The sequence below is a fragment of the Mesoplodon bidens genome, assembly GCF_964165515.1.
Source record: "Mesoplodon bidens genome assembly, chromosome: 2".
Classification (NCBI taxonomy): Eukaryota; Metazoa; Chordata; class Mammalia; order Artiodactyla; family Ziphiidae; genus Mesoplodon; species Mesoplodon bidens.
This window is the reverse complement of record NC_138177.1, coordinates 112711408-112737416: the sequence shown is the minus strand read 5'-3', so window position 1 is coordinate 112737416 and position 26009 is coordinate 112711408. Positions and strand designations below refer to the sequence as shown.

At 34.9% G+C, this 26009-nt stretch overlaps 1 protein-coding gene across 4 annotated transcripts in view; it reads right to left on the bottom strand.

Moving 5' to 3' along the window:
• Positions 1–26009, bottom strand: part of TTLL7 (tubulin tyrosine ligase like 7) — a 153707-nt gene that overhangs the window by 86774 nt on the left and 40924 nt on the right. For all 4 annotated transcript variants that reach the window (XR_014015179.1, XM_081225766.1, XM_081225767.1 and 1 more), the window contains exons 2-7: positions 14110–14311; positions 13775–13906; positions 9326–9447; positions 8631–8698; positions 6344–6502; positions 1830–2046 (exon numbers count right to left, since the gene is read on the bottom strand). Coding sequence is in view for 3 of the 4 variants with exons in the window: in XM_081225766.1 (XP_081081892.1) it covers positions 1830–2046; positions 6344–6502; positions 8631–8698; positions 9326–9447; positions 13775–13906; positions 14110–14134 (723 nt within the window). In the remaining variant the exon portion in view is untranslated. The remainder of the gene's footprint in view (positions 1–1829; positions 2047–6343; positions 6503–8630; positions 8699–9325; positions 9448–13774; positions 13907–14109; positions 14312–26009) is intronic.

Below are 26009 nucleotides of genomic sequence, written 5' to 3'. Positions count from 1 at the left end.
AAATCTGTGTTCTTATTCGTAGCCCTGCCCTACTATCACTTCAAATTAAGTCATCTTGTCTCTCACATGTGGTTAGACTAGAATACAGCTTCTTGTCTCCCTTACTCTAGTCTCCCCCATCCATCTACAGCCCCATCTCACATTCCCCACACTATAGACCAGGTTACCTTTTTAAGACAAAAATCTCATTCCTTCTTTCCCTTGTTTAAAATCTTTCAATGCTTCCCTTCTTCTTATGTTAAGTTCCAAAATCCTAGCCATGATCTACCAAGATCTGGCCTCTGGGACTCTCCATCCTGATGTCAGAACATCTATCCTTTCTTAGTCTGTATTTTAGCCATATTGAACGTGTGTGCTCTCTCCAGACATATCACTCTCCCTCCTACCTCTGGGCCATTCTTCTACCTGGAGTCTTAACCCATCCCACCCCACCTCTAACTTAGCTAACCCCTCACTCTTCAGATTTCACTTTACAAACTCCGTCTCTAACTGTATCTCCAACTGAGCTAGATGTTCCTGCTATGCTCTGCCACAGCATTCTCAGTTTCTTAAACGATTACACTTACCACTGGGTATTATAATTGCTTATTTTATTTTCTGCCTCCCCACTAGATTGTTGCTTTTGTGAGATCAAGTACTGTATCTGTCTTGGTCACCGTTTTTCCAAAACCAGCACAATGTCTAGAATGCAGTAGAGTTCAAACATTTTTTGGAGATTGGATGTATCCACACCTTATGACCTTTGAAGAGATGATTCTTTCTTTTATCTTCCTTTCCTGTAAAAACTCTGACAGTTCCCTTATTCTTCCTTTGCCAGGTTTACAACATTTTTTAGTTAATTGAATGTAGCAACATTTATGATTAGTCATTTAATTTTGGAAAATGACCACTCAATGTAGTCATTTATGTTCATAATATTATAGAAGAATTATAACCAGGCTTTTGACAAAAATGGGAAACAATCCTTAATTAGGTGTAATTTTTACTGTAATTAGTAGATCCAAAAATAGAAGTAGAGGTTAACTAAACTTATAAGTATAGATAATAAACTACGGTTTGTCTCTCATAAACTATAAATTACATTTATGACTTTCATGATAAATTATGATAATAAATTATAGTTTGACCTTCATAAACTACACAGTTATGACTTTCATCAATATGTTATGGCTACACAAAGATAATCTTAATGGAAAAATACTTACAGAAATCTCCACTTAATAGAATTAAAAACGTACTATGAAACTGCCAATTTATGTCTCTACTTCACAACTGATCAACATAAATTTAAAATCTTCTCTTTTGTTCCAACAAAATATAATACCTTTACTTTCTGATAACTTTTGCTTTCTCTGTTTCATGTACTTTCTCCCACATTCTACATGTTTAAACCATACCTTTCATACAAAGCCTGCTCAAATACCACCTCTCCCATGAGAAGCTGAACAAAACCTATTCCTACACTCAATTCTATAACACTTTATCTGTATTTCTCAATGGCATATTATTTTAATTTGTATTTCTGTATCAATCATTTCTATCCAGGACCACTACACACACATATATACTTCGAAATCCATCCTCATGCTCACAGAACCCAGATGGGGAGTATTTTCCTAATTAGCCTACCTGGAGCAGCAGGCACTTTTTTTTCTAATTTCCACAAAGCTGTCTTAAATTAGAGGCAGTCTTATTTATGCATAAAATTCTTCTAGACTATAAAAGCCTGAGAGGAGGAACTTTGTTCATTTAACATTTATACACAATGGGTGTTTTAAAAAATAGATGTTGAATAAATTAATAAAATCATAGTGTCTGATATCACTTACCAAATTGGTCTCATTAGGTGGAATGTACTTCTCTGTTCCCATTCGCACAAGTCCATCATGGTAGAGAAATACTTTTAGTGGATCACACGATGTTACCAGAATATAAATTCGTAAATCAAACTTGTAACCTTCCATTAGGAAAGGCTTTTCAATGTATTCTTGAACAATCAAATGATCCTGAGATGGAAGTTTGTCACCATTTCTTATCAAAGAAATCCTAAATTTACAGAAAAGATTAAAAGAATAATTTGTTATGGAGTCAGGATTTTAACAAAGTTATAGGTAATACTCAAGAGGAAAGTGGTCCCGTCACATACACACACACACAAAATACAGCATAAAAATACTGTCAGAAGCAACTTTTTTAGAACCATGGGTACTAACCAAGGAAAATGTAATAATAAAAAAAAAAACAAAACAGCTGAATCTGTGTAAAAGAGATTCCTAGCATTTTAACTTACTCTGGTACCACCCCCAACCCCCAGCTCAGCAGTGGCCTTGAGCAGTAACCCATGTTCCCAGTACAGGTACTGGTTCTAGAGGCAGCAGAATAGACATATTCTTGTGGTTGTTTTGTTTGTTTGTTTGTTTGTCTATTTGTTTAAATCAGTTCTGTGGTTCCCTGGACAATCTCAAAGGTTTTCTTTTATCTTGTCTAACTGAAAACTCTCACAGTGCTGAGGCAGCTACTTGGGGGGGGGGGGGCAGAGACAAATGTTGAAAACATTTAAAGACAAATGTAGTAGTCCCTGCAACAAATAGCAGTTGGGAAAAACAACAGACTAACTGCAAAGATTGGGGAAAAAGACAGAAATGACAATCTTTGGGGAATAAGGGCTTTGAAAAGCTCTCACATATTTCTGGGATTCTAGAAGGCCATATGAATGCCCAGGGCTAAGTGCATGCTCAGGAAAGACCTGAGATGGCCCTAAGCTCTTACCTCCAGCTACCCATCAAGCTCTGTCAAGTAGGAAGTGAAGGCTAAGGCAGAGTTATAAACTACCTAGCTAAGTGTTGAGGGCATGCTCCAACACACACATACACACACACACACACACACACACACACACCATCTGCAAGGATTGGGGGATATATATATATATATATACCTATATCCATATATACACACACACACATATATATGTATGTGTGTATGTATGGATATATGTATAGATATAGATATTTGGTTCCCAGTGTTTAAGGAAATTTCTATTCGATTACTAACAGACTGAACAATTACATTGACCACTGACCTAACAGAACAGGAACTTCAGAGGTCACACACAATAAAAAATACAAACTTTACAAAATTATTTCAGAAAGGCCACTAAACAAATAAACATCAAATAGAACAAATGGTAACAAAAACCCAGTAGAGGAGGGAGAATCTAATTGTCAGAGTTGCTACATTACAATACACAAAATGTCCAATTTTCAACAAAATATCATGAGTCATTCAAAAAAAAAAAGTATGACCCATACACAAAAAAAATTCTCAATTAATAGAAACTATACCTGAGGAAACCCAGATATTTGGCTTACTAGACAATAAATTATTTAAATCAACTATTTTAAATTTGTTCAAAGAGCTAAAGGAAATCATGTACGAAGAACTGAAGGAAACCATGGGAATAATATCTCACCGATGCAGAATATCAGTAGAGATAGAAATTACTTTTAAAGGTGGTGGGGTAGGTGGGGGGAACCAAACAAAAATTCTGAAGTTGAAAAGTACAATAACTGAAACAAAAATACATTAGAGGGGCTAAACAGAAGATCTGGGAAGGCAGGGAAAGAATCAGCAAACTTGAAGATAAATCAATTGAGATTAGTCTGAGGAACAGAAAGGAAAAAAAATGAAGAAAAATGAACAGAGCTTAAGAGCCCTGCAAGACAACACCAACACACTCATAATGGGTGTCTCAAAAGGAGAAAAGAGAAAGGGGCAAAGACTCTTTGAAGAATTAATGGCTGAGAATCTCCCAATCTGATGAAAAATATTAACCTACAAATCAAGAAGCCTAATAAACTTCAAGTAAGATAAACTCAAAGAGAGCCACACTAAGACATGTTCTAATCAAACTGTCAAAAGCCTAGAGAAAAAGAGAAAAAAGTAGCAAGACAGGCCACTCATCCCACCCAAGGGATCCTCATTAAGATAAAGAGCTAATTTCTCATCAGAAGCAATGGAGGGCAGAAGACAGTAAGATGACATATTCAAAGTGCTGATAGAAAAAGAAAAAAAAAAAACTGTTAACCAAGAAATCTATATCTGACAAAATATTCAAAATTGAAAGAGAAATTAAGACATTACCAGATAAACAAAAACTGAGAGAGTTTGTTGCTATTATACCTGGCCTATAAGAAATGCCAGAGACAATCCTTCAGGCTGAAGCAAAGGGACACTAGGCAGTAATTCAAATCTACACAAAGAAATAAAGAGCACCTGTAAAGATTACTACATAGGTAAAAATAAAAGTCACTACTAGTGTAGTTTAGGTTTGTAACTGCTTATTTTTCCTGTATTATTTAAAACACAACTGCATAAAACAATTATTATAAATCTATTTTGATGGGCACACAATATATACAGGTGTAATTTGTGACAAAACATCATAAAGGGGGCAGAGGCAAATAGAAGCAAAGTTTTGTTGTTTTTGTTGTTGTTTTTACTGTTAAAAGTAATGATATTAATCCAAACTAAGTTGTTATAAATGGAGATGCTAATTGTAACCCCAAAGCAACCATTTAAAAAATAACTCAAAAAATATATAGTAAAATAAATGACAATGAAATTAAAATGGTACACTAGAAAATACCCATGTAATACACAAGAGGGCAGAAATGGAGAAATTGAGGTATGAAAACTATATAAGACATAAAGAAAACAAATAGCAAAATGTCAAAAGTAAATCTTTCCTTATCAATAATTACATAATAAATAAGAATGGATTAACTCTCCAGTTGAAAGACAAGATTTGGCAGAATGTATAAAAAATATGGCCCAACTACATGCTGTCAACAAGAGCCACACTTTATATTCAAAGACTTAAATAGGCTGAAAGTGAACAAATAGAAAAGATATTCCATGCAAACAGTAACCAAGAGAGAACTGAAGTGGCTATACTAGTATCAGACAAAATAGACTTTAAGACAAAAAGTACTCCAACAGACAAAGAAGAACAGTAATATAATAATTTTTAAAATTCAATGCATCAAGAAGATATAATAATTATAAACATATACACCTCACAACAGAGCTCCAAAATATATGAAGCAAAAACTGATAGAATTGAAGGCACAGATAGACAGTTCAACAATAGCAGCTGAAGTGTTCAATGCCCCCCACTCTCAATAATGAACAGGACAATTGAACAGAAAACCAGCAAGGAAATAGATATATTCTACAGATGAGTGAGGTGTACTTTACCTATGTACTTCTGCATTGCATGAGATAAACCCTGGCAGCACAGTATGTATAGTATACTTTTTCAGCTATTTTATTACTGTAGTCAATTCATATTATTAACAATTTACACTAACATTAAATATATATAAAGATGAATTTTTAACATAATTTTTAACATTAAAATTGAGAAAATGTGAATTTCAATTATCCTCCCCAAAATGTTTACCTTGATACTAACATAGTGAACCAAATCTACATTAAACAATTAATATACAATTTCCACTAACACTACATGTTGTTTGTCATTTAAATTACTAAACCACAGTTTAAAATAAAGTCTGATTAAATTATTAAATTATGATTAAAAGTTAAAAGGAAATGTGTTGAACAGTAATTTACCTGGCAGCTATATTTCCAAATATCTTTTTTCCCCACAGCACTCTAAATCAAAGATAAAAATTACTTGTGTTTTTATTAAAAGTAGCCTCAGCCACATTTTCTTTGAAAAAGTAAACAGCAGAAAACTAACATAAGAAAGCAAAAGTAAACAGGAATATTAAGTTGTATAATCTATCCCCAGCTAACATGTCTAGTTCTCAGCACTTTAGCTTAAAATGTGTTCTACTCATCTTCAATCCAATTACCATGGCTACATAAAGAAAAAAATTATTTGTAAAGCAAAGAAAATAGATATTTTGTGCTTAAGATTTTTTTTAAGATGAAAACAGTAACACCCTTTCCATTTCATTCACCAACTCAATTTAGCTCTATTGTATCAACTGATTTTCCTCTCCAAGCTTACTCTAAAATTATGATGAATGCAAATTTCATGTTTAAGAAAAAAATTAGAAAATATTTACTTTTCTCTATTTTGTAGTCTCCTATCAAAGTCTCACAACCTGTTGATTAAATTTTTAGATTAAATTATTGAAGTCTCCAGGACAGGGTAAAAGGGCTCATTAAATATTTAGTTCCAAAAAAGCAAAAGTTAGAAAGTTATTTTAATTTTTTTTCATATTAGTACTCAACCATGAGCAAATGGTCACACTTATTCTTTCCCCCAATTTTTAAAAATTTTTATGTATTCCACATGAAAAATACCTACCCATGACCCATTGCACCATTAGCTGGTTTTACTATAAAAGTCTTCTGCTTTCTTTTTTTCTTTAATTCTTTCATATAATTCTGAAATTGTGTATATTCAGCAGGGAAGATCCATGTTCGAGGAACAAAGGTATAATCCAGAGGTCGGGACTTGATCATTCTGTAAGTTAGAGATAATATGAAAAGTAATTTCTATTCAAACTTATCTAAACTTTCTTTCTCTGTGCTACTGACACTTACTACAAGGATTTAAATTCCCTCCATTTCTTCATTTATTGATCCATTCATTAATTTTTTAAATGCCTATTAATCACCTACTATATGTTAGGCACTATTCTAGATAATAGGGATACATTAGTGGAAAAAATAGACAAGAATTTCTGCCCCATGTACTAATTTACATATTAGTAGATCAAACATTTGAGTATATACTACGTGTTGGGCACTGAGGATTAACATGGTCTCTGTTCTAAGGAATTTACATATAGGCTATTAATTAAATACAGTGTGATAGGTGCAATAAAGCTACATAAGGCAAGGTAACGTGGAAGGCGGCATTAACTCTGCCTCCGGGATGCGGGTGGTTAGTATGGTTCACAGCCAAGTGCCATTCATATTGCTTCTTAAAAGATGATTTGGAGTTTGCTGGGTCATCCATAGGGAAAAATTTTAGATTGCCTTTTACCCCAGTGTTTTCTGGAGTTTTACTACTTTTGTGAGAAAACCATTGAAGCCTCTGAGTCAGGTTTTGTTTACATCAACTACATCTACCTATACATGTAGTTTTATGGCTACAGTGTATGGCCTGACATTTTTGTATTTGCTATAAATCAGGCTGCCTATTTGGTACATAACTTAGGGATACTGATAAAATACTAGGTATAAAATGTTTGCTTTTGATTAATCCAAATGCTAATTATTTGGTACATATTGATTCCCAATAACAATTTTAAAATTCTTAGAAATATTTTAAAATATTACCTATTAAAGAAAATCTGATTGTTTCAAAAAGTCTTCTTTATAAATGTATGAAAGTTTTTTATAGATGAGTAGTCACTGTTTCCAAACGAGATTAGTTAAAACTAAAATGGGACCATAGTATATAATATGCACAGAAGCAGGGCCTATACTGTAAGACTAGGGTGTGGAATATATAAGCCCCCTGGCTTCCACAACTGGAAGGTCATACAGTTATCATATTTCAAGTGCTCTTTCAAGAGAACCCTATAAAAAAAAGTTACGTTTCCACTATGAGAAGGAAAATAATCACCAAATCCACCCGTCAAATCCAAAATAAGCCAACCAAGTAAATAATCTCAGTACAAAATAGGCTAACATTGATTGCTTTGAAACACACACACACACACACACACACACACACACACATATCTAAAGGAAGCATGATAACAGTGCTAATGTACTTGTTTTTATTCCCAACACCTTTACATGTATTTATTATAGTTTAACAATAATGTGAAATTAGATCAAGTTAAAGCTTTAATAGAATACACTTTAAAACTAACCATGAGATGTTTATGAATGATACCATTCTTTGTTATATTTAGAAAAAAATCCAAGCATACAATTTATCAACTTTCTTAAAATAAAAAAAATCTAATCAACAGAAATATAAGCTGCACAAAAATTCTGCAGTATATTAAGTATAACACTTTACCTGTTAACAGTTTTTCCCATGAAAGCAGATTATTACTCTAAATAATGGTCTCTGAGATAAATATGTGTGCATGTATCCCCGGGTAGGAACATATACATGTGTGTATGCGTATATGTGTGCGCACAGGCACCTATTACAGTGCCTGGCTCATATTAGATGCTCAATAACCAGTATTCTGAACACACACATACCCACAGGCAGGATATAATGCAACAAATTAGTTCCTGCAAGGTTTAACTGAAAATAATTAAGTATATATTGAATGCCATGTACAGAAAACTTTTTACATTTAAAAGAAAAACTTATGCTGCTAGAGAGACAGCAAGTTGCAGTGAAAAGAACCCTGAAATTCTGGAGACCGGGTTTCTACTCCAGCTCGGCTGCTAGCTATTTGACTTTGTGTAAGATATTCATGTCTCTGACCCTCAATTACCTCCTCTGAAAAGTCAAAGAATAGAACCCTGAAAATTTTAAAACACTTCTAGCTCTAAAATTCTATCTCTTCCAACAGAATATCATTTCAAATCAATATAAATTTGTGAAAGATAGCACTATGACATTCAAAATGTAATTTTTGAACAGTTCTTCTATATTACAAGAAAATGAAGATTACTTGGTCATATTTCTCGCTAGGAAATCCTTCCTACATATCTCCCCCATTCCTGGAAAATGGTTGATCCTCTGGAAAATAAAAAGGTCAACATTAATATTTTCATTAACTTAATGAATATATTCATTTATACTATAATACAGTTACATTCATTCTTTGAGTTTATTTTTTTAGTAAAAAACAAAAAAACTGATGAAAATTGACTAATTTGTTGCCTACAGTCAATTTTGTATAACCCTCTACACTAACAGGAAGAACTATTCAAAATCTCAATTGTCTAAAATTCCATGTATTTGGCTTTTTTATTTTTTAATATGTTTGTATTACGTTCCAGAAATAAATTAATGAAGGCAAATTACACATAGCTCACATTACAAGGGATATCCATGTTCAGATCTCTTTATGCAATCTACTCCACATCGTTCATCTTTAAGCATGATGCAAAGCACCAGCCTAGGAAGAGTTTTCCTCTATCAATTCTTCCTTAAAGATGGAAAGGGGTTAAAAGTTAAATTTGAGAGGATGCAGTCTTCAGGCAAAGAGTTAGTACAACTGGACAGCAACAAAACAGGCTATTCAGGTAAATTAGAACTGAAATTTAATATGTCAGCATATTAAGAGCCTTATCTAAAGAAAACTATAATGGAATTCATATAACTTTCCTACTGACCAAAAATTGGTCATGATTAATTTCCCACCTGGTAATTTTGCAGCTCTGCAATCTTCTCCTGCTGAACAGCTGAATCACACCATATAAGGTTACTTGTTTCATCCTCATCTGGTGTTTTCATAAATCCCATTTCATCTATTACTAAACGAACTGCAAGTAAACAGTTAAGTTAAACCAAAATTAAAATACTGCTGAAATACATTCATTATGAAAATCTTTTTTGATATATATCAATTTTAGCTCACAGTATTTCACTTGTAAAATTTCCATTAGTTATAGCATAACCTTACCTTTAGCTACAACAATTTAATGCCAAATTATACTCAATAGCAACAGAGAACTGCTTTTAAGTGGCACCCAAAATCCTTAGTTTCAATTTTCTGAGATTTAACAGGTACACAACACTATTAAAGAGTTTAGTGATTATTCATAGCATAGTGAAAATACACACACAGCTGACAACACCTCTACTCAGGAGAATGTACTTCTATGGCTTTTTCATGACCTTGGGTTAGGTACAAAAGGGAAAAGATAAAAATAGCCCCGATCATTAGACCTATCCTATATTTTCCACCTCCCTAGTTCAAATTATTTTTAGCAGTTAAAACCAAGTCAGCTATATTGACACAGGATACAAAATAATGAAGCAGAATTACAGTAGGGATTTGGAAACCCTGGCCCTCCTATCTGCTCCCAACCCTCTAATCCTATGGAAAAAATTTATGCTCAGAGAAAATCTTGCTTTTTAGATTTCACAATCAACACATTGTTATCACAATTACACAATTAACATATTGACACTTTTCTTCCAATGAGGTTCAAATTTAAAATAAAGATCAGCAAATACTTAGGATAAATTTAGGTTCCAACAGAATTTGGAGTCTTAATAGAATGGTGTAACAAATTAGCAGCGCTTCGATGTTTATTTTTAAACATTTTCTTTTTACTGCCCTATATATGGGGAGATACGGTAAAAAGGGATTAATTGTCTGAATGTACTTGGCTCAAGTATGAAACTGATGACCAGACACCTGCTGGTTTCAAGTCCTAGGGACTCTTGATTTCTTTTTGGCTGAGGAGAAAGAATGGGCTTTTTATGCAATAATGCCTAGAACACAGGCATAATAAAAGAAGAGGACAGTGAGGGAGACGGATGAGGTAGGGGAAAGGATTGTTGAGGTGAAGTTGCTTTTATCCATGAGAAGCTTGATAAAACGTGGGGTTGTTCTGAAGGCCTACGTGACAACGTACAGTATAAGAATTTGGGGAAAGGGCTCTTCCTCTCTCTGCCGCAGACCACCATGCAGTGTTGGCGTCCTGAGGGCCCAAGAGCTTCTGTGTCATCTAGAGCTCGTAGGGAGGGCAAGGACCGTAGTGACACAGCCTAGGAGAGTTCTTTCACTGGCTCACAAGCAGAAAACAATGACAAGGCCAGAACCGCAGCTCAGGGGCAGACCCATTCCTGAGTGCATGGAAGTCATTGCCCTGGGCCTCTCAGAAATAACTGGGAAACCCCTGAGGAGAGAAATGGAACTGGTGGCAGTTATGGACGGAGGGAGTATAATGAGCTACTAAAATGTGGGTATTAATGTACACATGAGCTGGTGAGGCTGGGAACATTCAGGGTACATAACAATGGTGGAAAAGATCCATTCTTTCTTTAGATTCTCAAAGTCAAATTTATAAGGTCGGTCATATATAAATCTCTCTTATTATGAAATTCAAAGTTTGGAGAGCTGACAAAGTTGAGCTTCAAAGAAAAATACAATGTAGGGTATTAAACTGTCACTTTTTTTTTCAGCTAAGCTATTTAATCATATTTTTGTTTGAACTGAAGTTTTAGAAATCAATTGGCATCTTTTTAAGTATACCATCCTCCACTGCATAGAAAAGAACTTCCTTTAACATGTCAGTTCCAAATAGAAGGCTGTTGGCAGCCAAAGCCTAAATCCATGCTTTTAAATGTTGGTCCTTTAGGAGCTCTCTTTACAAAAAAGGTGAAGTAATGGCCTCAATATTGAATTTCTACCAAACCAAACTCCTCACTGGTAAAATAGAGATAACCACACCAACCATTTTTCTCACATTTCCCCTTGCATAATTAGGTACCCCCTTCTTCAATCTGTTTTGTCCCCATTTAATGAAAATTACCAAAAATACATTCCTCACAAATCTGTCCTACTTTTTTTTTGCCTTGACCCATAGAGCTTTCAGAGGCTGTTCAGGAGTTTTAAAAATAGGAATCTATGCAACAACTCTCTGAATTTTAGACAGAGGACACCTTAATGTTCCTCAATTTAAATTTCAATTCATATTTTATTTAGGCAGTATGGTACAGTAAAAAGAACACTAAATTTGGAAGCAAATTAATTCAGATTCAAGTTCTACTTTTGCCATCTGTACGATCTTGAGTAAGTTGCTAACTCTCAGTGAGCTTCAGTTTCTTCAACTGTGCTAAGGGACATTTTAAAAAGTAATAATTAAAATTTCATAATGTATTAATTATAGGACTACTGTGAGAATGTAGTTCACCATTCCACAACATGTCTCCATGAGGAATTATGGGAGAAATTTCTCTCAAGACTCGGAAATAGAAAAAATTGCATTTCCCTTGAATAACCAGTATGGTTTTATCTTCTGGGCACTGTGTATTCTATAGCTGATTATGTTTCGATTATTTGCTTTGCTTGCTAGGAAGCTCAGAGTCAAACCCATGCAAATCTCTAACTATACAGGATTTCATGGAATGCAGTTTGTATTCTGATCAGCCACAAGATTCATCCTATTTTACTGTTTTTATTTTTCCTTATTTATTTTCTTATGGCTGTTAGCCACTTCAAATTCACTATTAGAGTGAGGAAAGTCAGGGAAAGGACAACAAGGGAGTAATGCAGCCTATTTGACAGGGTTACTGGAAGATTAAAGGAGGTAATTCATGTGAAAATATTTGGTCCAGGGTTATAAAAGAATTAATATTAAGACTAGTAGTGACCAAAGTATTCTACATGAGGAAACAGGCAACACCAGGGACAAAACACAAGTGTCCTGACTATGGCTTAATTATCATTCTATTATATAATTCAACCTGTCAAAGGAGCAGTAATTAAATTACAAGAAGTAATCTGTTGCATATCACAAGGTTAAATAAGGGAAAGCAAGGTAACACTTTCTCCTGGACACACAGCCAATTGTCTCTTTCCCTCCCCTATACTTAGCTTTGTATTCTCCCAGCAGTCCCTTGTCCAAGTCTCCAAGCCTGATCTAGCCAGGGCTTTTGCTAAACACAACTGAGAAGGCTCAGCAAAGAGGTCTGGAATCAGTGTGAAGAAGGCTAATGCAACTTCAGCCCTTAGAAGTGAGAGGGAACTACAGTTAAAAACACTCTCCTTTAGATCAAGTTGCTTATAAACCCCACCAGGACCTTAAAAGCAAACAGGAGGATAAGTTGACACTGCCCATTAATCACTTTGACAACGGTTATTCTTGTTTTTTCACTCTAGAAAATACGCTTCAAATAATTCACATCTCACCGTCCCACATTAACTCGCCCAAAGTTTTTTCCTCTGAGGAACACTTGTTGAAATAGAGTATTAGGGGACCTCGATTCCTATGAAATATGCCATTGATTCCTGATGAATTTTGGTGCATTACTGTAAGTGGTAACACGACCCTCAAAAGTTAATAAGAGTAAGAATAATTAACATCCTTGAGATTCACATGGTTTCCTCAACTCTTTTAATGCAAAATTATTTTTTAAAAAGAGGAAGATTTTTTGAGTACTTGTAGTAGTAATGAGTTTCTCAGTGCCGGGCAGAAGTATCTTAATTTAAAGTAATTAATTCTTACCTATTCTCTCCACTGCAGATACTGCTTACATATAAAAACTAAAATTCTATTAATAAAAGGCAACAGTATCATCAAAATAATTTTTAAAGCATAGAGAGAAATATGTTCTTACTCTATTGTCAGGTTCTCATTGTTTAATATAAACCTCAAATTCTGAACTTTTCATTTTACATTTTTAATCTGTTTTAAAAATGATTTACAAAATAATGAATGTTAAAGATTAAACATAATTTTAGCCCCAAGTGAAAAATGCATTAGAATAATACAATTTTCCTAAGCACATCTGTATTTAAAGATTAAAGCTAGAACCATTGGTTTTACTGCTCATATTACTTTATACTTGATTTAAAAACTAAGTATTAATCAAAATCATATATATTTAATCCAATCCCATCAATAACTAAAAACATTTAGAACATTTAAAGAACTTTTTACAGTGATGTTCTATTTGATTACTGACATGTTAAATATCTCATAAAAAAGAAAATTTTATAGAAGCCATTCAAAAATCCATTACATAGAAGATAATTATCTCTGAGAAGATAATTATCTCTGAATTTCTATGTTGTTTTCAACATCAAATTAGTTTTTCCGACAATTATGAAAATCTCATGATTCTGAGGAGACCTACCAATTTCAAACTTTGTCCCAGCAACATTTGCTGTAATGGTTCCCTTCTTTTTCTTCTTTCTGACTTTCCTTTTCATCGTGCTTTGATAAGGCAATTCTGTATGCAGATCCAGGGGAGAGGGTCCCTGAATAACTTTAAAAGAAATGTAAACCAACCAAACATCACTGAAATAACAAAAACTCCATACCAGAGAACATAAATGCCCCCCACAAGGTAAAATTATAAATTCTGATTCTTTGAGTCCCCAATTAATTTTTAATTCTTAAAAAAATTAGCAGTGATGATCTATAATACAGCCACATAATAGGAACACATGATTAAATCAAGCTGCTTACCTCTTTCTTGAGGCAAAGATGGCATTCTTGCCTGTGCCGATTAACAACAGCAGTGTGCGCTGCTGTACAAGCTCTTAGGAAACCTGGAAGGCCCGCATTAGTCTAAGTAGGATACGGCTCCAAATCACTGAAAGTTCCTATCATATTATCTTGGTGGAATCCTCAGATTTCAGGACATTGAAATTATGAGATAAGAAGGGACCTGCAAGGATTTTAAAACAAAGGCATTTAGAAAACAACTTTTATGACATTTTTTTGATATATGCCAATACTCTTCTTTTTAAAAGTCAAGGAGATATGAAAGTTAATGCAGTTAACCAACAAATACTAGTTAATTTATTAAACTTTATGTAAAAATGCCAAGTAATAGTCCCCTGTTTTTAAAAGTGCACAATCTAAAGGAGGAGGTTTTAAGTCATGTATCATATTTACATACAATAAATAACACGCTTTACACAAACAAGAACAACAATAACAATATTCACTACCATTTGTTGAACGTTTACTACCTCAGGTCACTTATACCACTTAATCTTTCAACAAAACTATAAGGTAGAAGCTTTTATCCCCATCTAACAGGTAAGTAAATTGAGCTCAGAAAGGACAAATCTTCACAAAGAAAGTAAGTGACAAAGTAGAGATTAAAATAACATCTCTCTTATGTTAAAACCAGTGCCCTTAACCAGGACCCCATACAACCCTCAACCCAATGCACGTAACTTAGTTGCAGTCCCGCTTTTAATATGAAACAGTAAAACAAGTGTTAGTGCCAGGGTAGAAATCACATGCTGCCAGAATGGAGAAAAAAGAAATTCCCTTTTTAAGTTGTGTGAGGGGGAGGGGTGACTTCATCAAACAGACCACATTTGAATTACGCCTTTAAAAATGAGAACAATTTTGAAAGGCAGAAAATAGGAGTCATTACCATGATGATCTTATTTGGGCACACGGAGGAACACAATAAACATTTTGTAATGAATGAACTAATTAGTTTGGCTACGCTTCAACATGGCCTATTACACTTCACTTATATTTTCATTGTGTATGTATGAACCTAGGGGTTGTGCCCTGACTATACTATACTGCCCAGTCTATACTATCAACTTTCTAACTTCTCCCTTCATACTTCAAGAATCTTCAAGTTCTTGTAAAATGTCTCTAAACATAATGAAAGTTATAAAACGTATCACAATAAACAAAGGTATGACATCAACACCTTTATCAGGATATTATCAGGTTTATGAGAAGTTCAGAAGTATTTAAAAATTCAGCTACATAAAATGTGACTCATATACACCACTCCCAACAGTCATTATTAATAATAAGATTCATTATTAAAGAAAATATAGAACTTAATTTGTTCTCAAGTATCATTTTCACTAGAATAATTCTCTAGAATAATTCAATAACAAAACCAGGGAACTATTATTTATTACAGACCAACTGTGAGCAGGCACTATGTTAAGAATCTAAACTATTTTACCTCATTAACAAACTTGGAACTTAGGTATCATTTGCCCCAATTTTCCAGACATGGAAACTAAGGCTAAATAAGTTAAGTAAATCAATGTAATACAGCTTATAAATAGAAAACCTGGGCTTTGAACCCAATTTTGTCTGATTATCTGTTCTATTCACTGAGCCCCACTAGTTTCAGACAGCGTGCTAATATGCTACATAGATGTACAAGAAGTTTGTGACCCTACTGCAGTCCATACTGCAAGATATGGGTGTATCTGGGAATTCACGATACTTCAAACCCAACAGTGAAATCACAGTAAACATCCCTAGCCTGACGACAGCTCCCAATTCCAAGCTGGAAATAGACTAGATCATTTTTCAGAATAAAAGAAAGGAGTAGTCTATGGTTCAGTTTGGTTTCCTTCTGGAAGGTCTGATACCTCAGGGAGGTAACTATTTGAGTTTACAAGTCCTTGTGCAACACCTTGTTACTGGAGTAAACAAAGATCCTCTTACGGTAATGGAGTACTTATTACATTGAAAGTAGGTGACAAAGTCAACAAGAGCTTGAGAACAATGTTTGCCTAACTATACTAACAATAAATTAATAATTGTTATAGGCTGTAAAAACAGATTTATTAATTTCTGACTCACATAATGAGCCTAACAACTTCGATTTGTATAGAGCTCAAAACAAGAACTGTTATCCCTTCCCCCAACCACACAGAATTTAAAGGCCTTAAAATTATTTTCTCCATAGCTTATGCTTAATTCCATTTATGGTTTGGTGATTAACAATAAAAGTGCTCTAACAAACTCCAGGACCTCATTCTGCCATCCAATTCTAACCATTTCACTTTATTCTAAACAAGAGACTTGAGATGACAGATTGATCACACCACTCAGATGAACCATGGTTACCTACTTTCCAAAAGGAGAAAGCATGTTTTGGTTACCTCCCAAATAAGCCAAGTTTCGCTGCAAAGTAAAATCACCTGAGGCACTTTTGAAAATCCTGGTACCCAGGCCACATCCCAGACCAGGTGGGGCTTAAGCATCAGCAGTTTTAAAGCTCTCCAAATGATCCTAGTGTACAGCAAAGGTTGACAACCTCTGCTGTAAGCACATAACTTCACTAAAGCAAATAATAGTTAATTACAACATACATATATCAAATTACAAGAAAAAAGTAAAACAAAGATGAAAACTCTTATAACTGAATGAAAAGGGTCAAATAGGTAGAAGTCACCTATAAAAATCCTCATATCTAGTTCAAGTAAACAAATTAGAAGAAAAAAGAATTAGGTCAGCAGAAATTGATTTCTAAGACAAACAATTTTATTTTGCAAGAAGCCATTTCCAAAAGGAATCAATTTACTAAAATGTCAAGCAAATAGTATCCTTAAATGTAGAACTTCAAGTGCTACCATGCAAAACAACAGCTGTATAAGACGGAAACAACAAAAATTCTAATATATTCGTGATGGAGTACCCTTTCTTCCCAGTTCTTCCTGCTGAATTTCTACCCATCACTTAAAATCCAAATAAATTTCCACTTTTTCCTTAAAGCTTCCTGTGATCATGTCTGAAGAAATTCATTTCTCCCTCTTCTGGCCTATCCTAGAGATGATTATTTGTACCCCTATCATATCACCAATCACAAACCAAGAAACTAAGCTCTGTGAAAACAGAGGTTTTCTTCTATTTTGTTCACTCTTCCACTCCCAGAGCCTAGAATAGTGCCTAACACAGTGCTCAATAAGTGCTTGTTCATGAATTTTAAAAAATCAATCAACTAACAACACCTGGGAGTAACAAGAGGTGGTTATGGAGCTCTGAGAAGCAAAACACATGTATATATTACTTTCACATTTTTAAGTGAAAAAAGCAAAGTACATAAAAGTTTACATTTGTGTAAAATGATAGGTGAATACAAGAATATATGCACAGAGCAGTGGTGGCCTTTTGTAGCTGGGGGCAGAGCTAAGGGAGGCTAACTTTCATGTATACCCTTTAGTGACCCAAGCATGTATCACCTATTCAAAAAGTTAAATACATGTGATAAAAGTTTGTGTCAACATTATCATGTTGACAACAAAAACCATCAAACTGTGTATTTCACTTAGATGAAAATAATTTAATCTAGATGAAAGTATAATATGGTAGAAAGAGCACTGAACAAGAAGTCAATTAGAGCTCTTACCCTTTACTCTGCCATTTACCAAATAGATGACTTAATTTCTTAATATGCAAAAGGAAGGAATTGATTCTTTCCAGCCCTAAAGTCTAAAATGTCAACCAATGAGGATAGCATTGTTGATACTTCGGATGACAACAAGATGAAGACAAAACTACTTTTGTGTAAAAAAACAGGGAAACTCAGACCTTCTCCAACAATCCCCCCAAACCCATGCCCTGGTGAATGGTATATGGGCTCTTTGTACATACTGAAATTTTACCTTACCAAAGATTACTAAAATAATCTAACAAAAGGTCATGGGAACCAAAATTAGAGCTAAATTGAAAATATGTGTAATAACATTAAATAGAAATGTAATAAAAGCTGTTTTTCTGGTGATGAGAGAAAGGAGAAGGGACCCAAATAAACCAGTACCTACTGTATACTAAGCACTTTCACATAACTTTATGTATATTTAGTCCATACAAAGCATTTTTTATTCTAATTTTACATATGGTAAAATTTAGATTCCGTGGATAAGTAACTTGCCCAAAGTCACACCTTAATAGGTGACAATGAAGTGATTTCTCTCTAAAGCCCATATTCTTTCCCACTTTTTGTGCTACCTTCAAAACTCAGTCTTTAAACATGACATATTAATGATTTCACAAAGAAGCTTAATTCTGCTTGACTGGAACTATTTTAAAAGCTAGGGAATGAAAGCAAGAGAATCAAAGTGCAGTTTAAAATGTGGTTGAGATCACAAACTTGCATCAGCTTTAGTTTCCCTTCTTGGAACACCTAGGCAGCTAGCAGGATCCAGATCATCTTCCCGGGTTTCTCCTTCATGAATGTACTGCAATTCAACAAGTACTGTTATATACCAGGTACTGTTCTCAGTAAACAAAATAGATGAAAATTTTCTTTCTCCGTGGTGCTTGCATTCTAGTTGGGGAGAGACAAACAATAACAGTAAACTACAGAAATTTTCTTAGGTCAGTCTTCCAAGGCAATAGAAATAAAAGCAAAAATAAACAAATGGGACCTAATGAAACTTACAAGCTTTTGCACAGCAAAGGAAGCCATAAACAAAATGAAAAGACAACCTATGGACTGGGAGAAAATATTTGCAAATGATGTGACTGACAAGGGCCTAACTTCAAACAGCTCCTACAATTTAATAACAAAAAACACAGTTGAAAAATGGGCAGGAGACCTAAATAGACATTTCTCCAAAGAAGACACATGGATGGCCAATAGGCACACAAAAAAGATGCTCATCATTGCTAATTATCAGAGAAATGCAAATCAAAACAACGAGGTACCACATTACACCAGTCAGAATGGCCATCATTAAAAAGTCTACAAATAATAAATTCTGGAGAGGGTGTGAAGGGAACCCCCCTATGCTGTTGGTGGGAATGTACATTTGTGCAGCCACTATGGAAAACAGTACAGAGGTTCCTCAAAAAACTAAAAATAGAATTGCCATATGATCCAGCAATCCACTCCTGGGCATATACCCAGACAAACTGTAATTAGAAAAGATATATGCACCCCTACATTCATAGCAGCACTATTTACAATAGCCAAGACATGGAAGCAAACTAAATGTCCATCAACAGATGAATGACTAAAGAAAATGTGGTATATATATACAATGTAATATTACTCAGCCATTAAAATGAATGAAATAATGTCATTTGCAGCAACACGAATGGACCTAGAGATTATGATACTAAGCAACGTTTAAGTCAGAAAGAGAAAGACAAATACTATATGATATCACATATGTGGAATCTAAAATATGACACAAATGAACATGTGTACAAAACAAGAACAGACTCACAGACATAGAGAACAGACTTGTGGTTGCCGGGGTGTTGGGGGGGGGAGCAAAGAATTGGGAATTTGGGATTAGCAGATGCAAACTATTATATATAGGATGGATAAACAACAGTGTCCTACTTCATAGCACAGGGAACTATATTCAATATCCTGTGATAAACCATAATGGAAAAGAATATGAGAAAGAATATACATGTATAACTGAGTCATTTTGTTTTATAGTAGAAATTAAAACAACATTCTAAATCAACTATATATGTCAATAAAATTTATTGACATAAAATTTAAAAATAAGTAAATAAACTAAAGAATATGCTAAGTTCTATGGGGAAAAAAAAACAGAGCTACTAGTTAGGATGTCAGGAGTAGGGGGGGAAAGGGTGAAGGTTTGCAATTTTAAGTACTGTATCCAGATAGGCCTCACTGGGGATGATATACTAAGGAAGGCAATGATTTGTAATCACAAGTGGAGTTGATAAAAATATTATGCAGGGGCTACCCTGGGCGCAGTGGTTAAGAATCTGCCTGCCAATGCAGGGGACATGGGTTCGAGCCCTGGTCCAGGAAGATCCCACATGCTGTGGAGCAGCTAAGTCCATGTGCCACAACTGCTGAGCCTGCACTCTACAGCCCACGAGCCACAACTACTGAAGCCCGAGCGCCTAGAGCCCGTGCTCTGCAACAAGAGAAGCCACCACAATGAGAAGCCTGCACACCACAATGAAGAGTAGCCCCTGCTTGCCACAACTAAAGAGAGCCCGCGAGCAGCAACAAAGACCCAACTCAGCCATAAATAAATAAATACATACATACATACATAAATAAATAATTTTTTAAAAAAATTATGCATATGTGAGCATATGGGCATGTAAGCATGTGTGGATGTGAACATGTACGATAGGGAGGAAATGGGGAAACCTACTACCTTCTGGGTACTGAACAATCTTTCAGCCCTTCAACATGATTCTTCTTCCTAAATCCTAGTTTTCCTACATCATTTTCTACATTGATTTTCATATTTCTATTTTCACACTGGCAAGGAGTAGAACAGATATGTTTCACAATGTATGTAGTTTTGTATACTTTTGATAGTGTATCACTTTTCTGAAGGAGGGAGGCACCAGAAAGATCCCAACCACTCCCTCCACCTTGTGTCCCCTATACTGACACTAGATTGTGACACACTCCTGAGGACTCTCTTTGGTTCTTGGGCTCCTAGCAAAAACTGTGTAGTTTTTGGCATCTAGCTCACTCTCACCCCACTTCCATACTTTCAGTTTTCAAAACCCATCAAAAAATCTATATTAGTCAGTACAAGCTATATAATGCTGCAATAATAAACAACCCCCAAATCTTAGGACCTTGAAACAACTAAGGTCTATTTCTTGATCATGTTACATCTCAACCATGGCAGGGGTGCTCCACATATCACAGTCACACAGAAACCCAAGCTGTCAGAACAGCTATCATCCTAACAATAACCAGTCACTGTGCCAGAGGGAAAGAAAGTTTTGGAGGATCTTTTCCCAGCAGCTAATGACACATACAATTTCTGCTCACAATTCAATGGCCTCAAGCAGTCACATGACCCCGGCCAACAAGAGTTAGGAAGTGCAATCATATCAAATGACTAGCAGGAAAAAAAGCTAGTAAATAACACTAAGAACCATCACAGACTCAGACCTTGATTACTCCCTACATGAACCTAGTTTCTAGTTCTCCGTGACTCCACTTTATAGTATTCTCCCCTGCCTGGAAGAAAAATTGCTGAGATCTGTATTGGGTCCACTCTATCTCTCAGCTTTACGCAGTAGATAGATAAATTTCTCTATCCTGAGCTGCTACGGAATGAAATAACGATGGTGAAGAAGAGGAAGAAGACAAGGAGGAAGAGGAGGATGGGGTTGACACAATCATTTATGTAAAACATACTATGTGCCAGGCACTCTTCTAGGTTTCTACATATAAAACTCTGATCTTCCCAACCCTAAATGGTATCCCGTTATTATTATCCCCACAGACAGTTGTTTAAAGAAAAGAGGTATAATGAACAATGATACTAAAACACAAATAAAATTTTTAAGTGATATTGCCCCAAGATAATTCTCTCTGGATGTCAAACTGTTATCATCTGATGAAAGATGTTTTGACTACTACTTCAAGAAAAATGAAAAATAATAAATATAACAAAAATTATATCCAATTAAGCTTTTACTTGGTGGGGAAAACACTTGCCATACACATAATGTATTATTTGCAGAGAGGTTATTGCAAGTAGCAGTCAGGAATCTATTATTTCATGAAAATCATCAAAATAAGGCAGTTGTTTTTTTAGGTAAAAATAGTAATATTTCCAAACATCAGGTCATAAATACAATTTTGTCCATTGTTGTGTCTTAAAACATCATTAAATTTCAGCAGTTGGTCCTCAAACCAAATTTGATATGTTATTTTTATTTTCCAAGAAATGATGCATTTTCTTACATGAAAATAAGATAATGAAAATAAGATAATGAAAGTAAATGAATCATGTGCTACTTTTTAAACGTTAAAATTTGAAGTGTTTCTTATTTGTTTTAAATATTATTAAGAGCAGATTTAATGTGAGCCTTAGACCACCAACTTCAATTTTAATGTGCATACTAATCACCTGGGTATGTTGTTAAAGTTCAGGTTAATGAAATAAATGCAATAAATGAAATAGCCAAAATACTTTTGTTTGAACCACTATATGTCTCCTTGGAAGTATTCTGTTTTAAGTCACACTGTTGAAAATGTAGGTCCAATTCTGACTCATTAGCAATATGGTGGAGTCACTGAAGGATTTAAAGAGGAGTTAACATATCCAAATTTCTTTTTTATAGATTACACCAGCAGTTATTGTGGGGGCTGGATGGGAGAGGGGCAGGAGTGAACAGAGAGTCTCAGAATTGCACAAGTCCAGGAGAGAGATGGTAAGAGTTCGATCATGGATACAAGCAACAGACACAGGCAGAAAAAACACGTTAACTACAGAAGAACAGCAGAACTTGGTGATCAAGAAGGAAAAAGTAATCTTGGATGACTTACAGGTCTCTGCCTTAGGAGAACTGGGTAGAAGACAGCACCATTCAACAAGATAAGGCAGAAAGAAAAGCCATTTTGAGGGATAAGATGATTTCAGTTTTATATTTGCAGAAAAGGATAGATGGAAAAAAATAGACAATAAGACAATGGAATTAGTGATGACTGAAGATAAGGAAAACCTCCACTTTTATAAATAAAATGCTTTTGGTTAAACACAGAAAGGTCCTTTCCAAAGCATAAATGCTCTTATCTCTGTGCTCTCTGCCAAGAAATGGCAACAGATTTTCAAAATGCCCAGCTGCCTGACTGGTGAACAAATGACATCACCCAAACAACTGTCACAGTGATACTGTTTTGCCACCACTCACTGTGTGTACAAATTAAAAGGGTTTTTAGAGAAGCTACTTACTCCCTGAACACAGAAACTTTTGTCTCCTTTTCCCAAACTGGGTATATTCTCAAAAGCTAGATCCATAGTGTTTTCCAGACCTTAAAAAAAACCATTTGATCAACCACTTGTAAAGACCCAATAGGAAGCCAAGTGTGACATTACATAAGAATAAACAGAAGAACTATTTATTCATTCTAGCAACAATTAATATTTACCTTGAGCAACAGTAGCTCCCATGAATGTACTGCTTATTTATATTTCAAATTGCCTTAGACTGTTTAGCATTTGTTCAATGTTTATAATTAAATTACAGCAACCATACAAAATTCCACTAAGCTCTGTAGAATTCCTTGTCTTTGGAATTTAGTGTAGTATGACATGAAAAAATAGGGATTGAAAAATAAGTAATGATAACAAAGCATAGCTTGAAGGTATTTTTTCCTTATTAATGCTATATTTCCAGTACTTAGGATAATGAAAAATACCCAACCCATGCTTGACTCCACAAAGACCTCTCTCTTGTTCTAAGCTATAGAATTGGAATTAAAGGTTCCTTGGATCCAACTTTCCATGATTTTCAGGAACCTAGATCACAAGTTGAAAGAGAGGGACTGAGGGAAGTGGAAAATTTCTAAAGTATCTAGTTCTCTGTACTCTGCCAGAAAATGCACAATAGATATCAAAATGTGCAGCTGGTGAACAAATGACATCACCCGAAAGGTCATCTGATGCCAGCATTTATAGTGTTCAATGTCCAAAACTTAACTCTTTAACTTCTGCTGAAAACCTGGCACTCCTCTAATGTCCCTTATCTTAGGCAAAGGCATCACTACAGCCAAGTATTCAAGAGACAGATAAGTCAGAATCATCTTTAACTCTTTTTTTGACTTCCTTGTTTGATACTCATTCAATGAACACCTTGTTACTAATTTTAGGGTATATATTAGTTCCATTATTCATCTTACCATCTACCTCTAAAATGTGTTTTAAGTCTTAAATGTATAAAATGCATTGGGTTGTTAAACCTCACATGGCATCCATATCAGTTAATAAGTTAACACATGTAGAAAGACCACTAGCTATCTACCTAATAGCCTTTCACTAGTTCTTCCTTACTAACAAAACACCTATTGAGCTATTATTAGAGGTGGCATTATACCGATCTAAATAAGCACATTTCCCAGACATCCTTACAGGTATACATGGCCATGTGACCAACTTCTGGCCAGTGAGGTGTAAGTAGAAGTTGTTGAGCAGGACTTTCCAGTAAAAGGGAGGTAGACAATTGATGGACACTCATTTATTTGCTTTCTTCCTTCCATCCTGGAATGCAAATGTGATTGCAGGAGCTGCAGCAATTCAAAGTGGCGTTGGTTTTGTCATGGAAATGCTAATTCAGTCTTGGACTGACTACCTGGGGTGGGGGGGCCTCCATCTTGTTAAGCCATGGTTATTTTAAGTTTCTGTCATCATCAGCTAAATGTACCTTCTAATGGACATGCTACTTCAATAGAAATTATGAGTTTTGTTTCTGAAAAAGATAAATCAAATGCAAAGTCACTGGCACAAGTGACTTTAGGCATTTATCATTTTTGCCACAGCTTACATTTACCTATTTTCTGTGAACAGTGATCTGAATCTCCTGTGAAGAACTACTCCCTCTGCTTTCATTCCATGTGCCTTCATGGGGTCGATGCCAATCCCAGCTCCAAGGCTAGGCAAATGACTCAGATCTAAAGTGATTGCGGAAGTCCATTCCCTTGACCATGGAACTGGTCCAGAGAGGAATACTGGATCCAACTAAGACCAGCAAGAATCAAGCCTAGAACTCGTCTTCAGACTCTTAAAAGAATATAGGTTCTCTTCTGAGCTGGATTTGAACCTGAGAGGATCTGCATTGCTGGTCCTCATCTTGCCTCTACACAGAGTCTGAGGATAAAGTCAACGTGAAGGAGGCAGACACAAAGACAGAAAACATATTCCTGAACTTTTCAGTAACATACCTAAAAAATTCCTTTTTTGCTTAAAACATATTCCTAACCAATGGAACCTAACCAACATAGGTTCCATTTTTAATTTTGATTTTAAATAAAGAAAGTTACTTCAAAATGTCCTTGCATAAAATGCCACAACTCAAGTGAAATAAGAACAGGCTTCCTTGCACGTTTCCTCCATGAGACAATTGGCTCCAAGGCAGCAGCTTTAGAAAAAAGTATTTTAATTTACATATTCTTCAATCTCAAACACACAGCCTGGAACATAGAAACTAAACTGCTGAGCTTCCATATCAGAGGGATACAGTTCTGTAGGAGGTTTTTGAACTTAAAATAAGAAAGCAGACTCACAGATATAGAGAACAAACTAGTGGTTACCAGTGGGGAGGGAGGGGTGGGACAGTATAGGGGTGAAGAAGTGGGAGGTATAAACTACTGGGTGTGAGATAGGCTACAAGGATGTATTGTACAACACGGGGAAGATAACCAGTATTTTGTGATAACTGTAAATGGAGTGTAACATTTAAAACTATACAAAAACTTTTTAAATTTCCATTGTATTAATTTCTATCAATAGAATCAGGTAAATTTGTCACAGTTTTCAAATCCCTCTAAATTAAATTAAATCCCAGTAAAATTAAGCCATGGTCTTAGAGTCATGCAGTCTAAGTGTAGAAAATCCATATGGAAAAAGGAAAATGCACAGGCCTAGTTCATATAATGATCTGCATGCCCCCATCAGCTAAATTAAGCTGAGTATGTCACCATAATATCCTAAGGAGGGAAGGAATAATAAAACTACTTTGTTTCTAGATCGTTAAACTAGGTGTAAAGAGAATTTACAAGATCAGCTTTTGGAAAGAAGTAAAATACTAATAGCTTTTATCTAACAGGCCCAGTATTAAGAAAACTAATTAAACTTAACTATATTTTAATAAGTTTAGCTCATTTTAAAATAAGA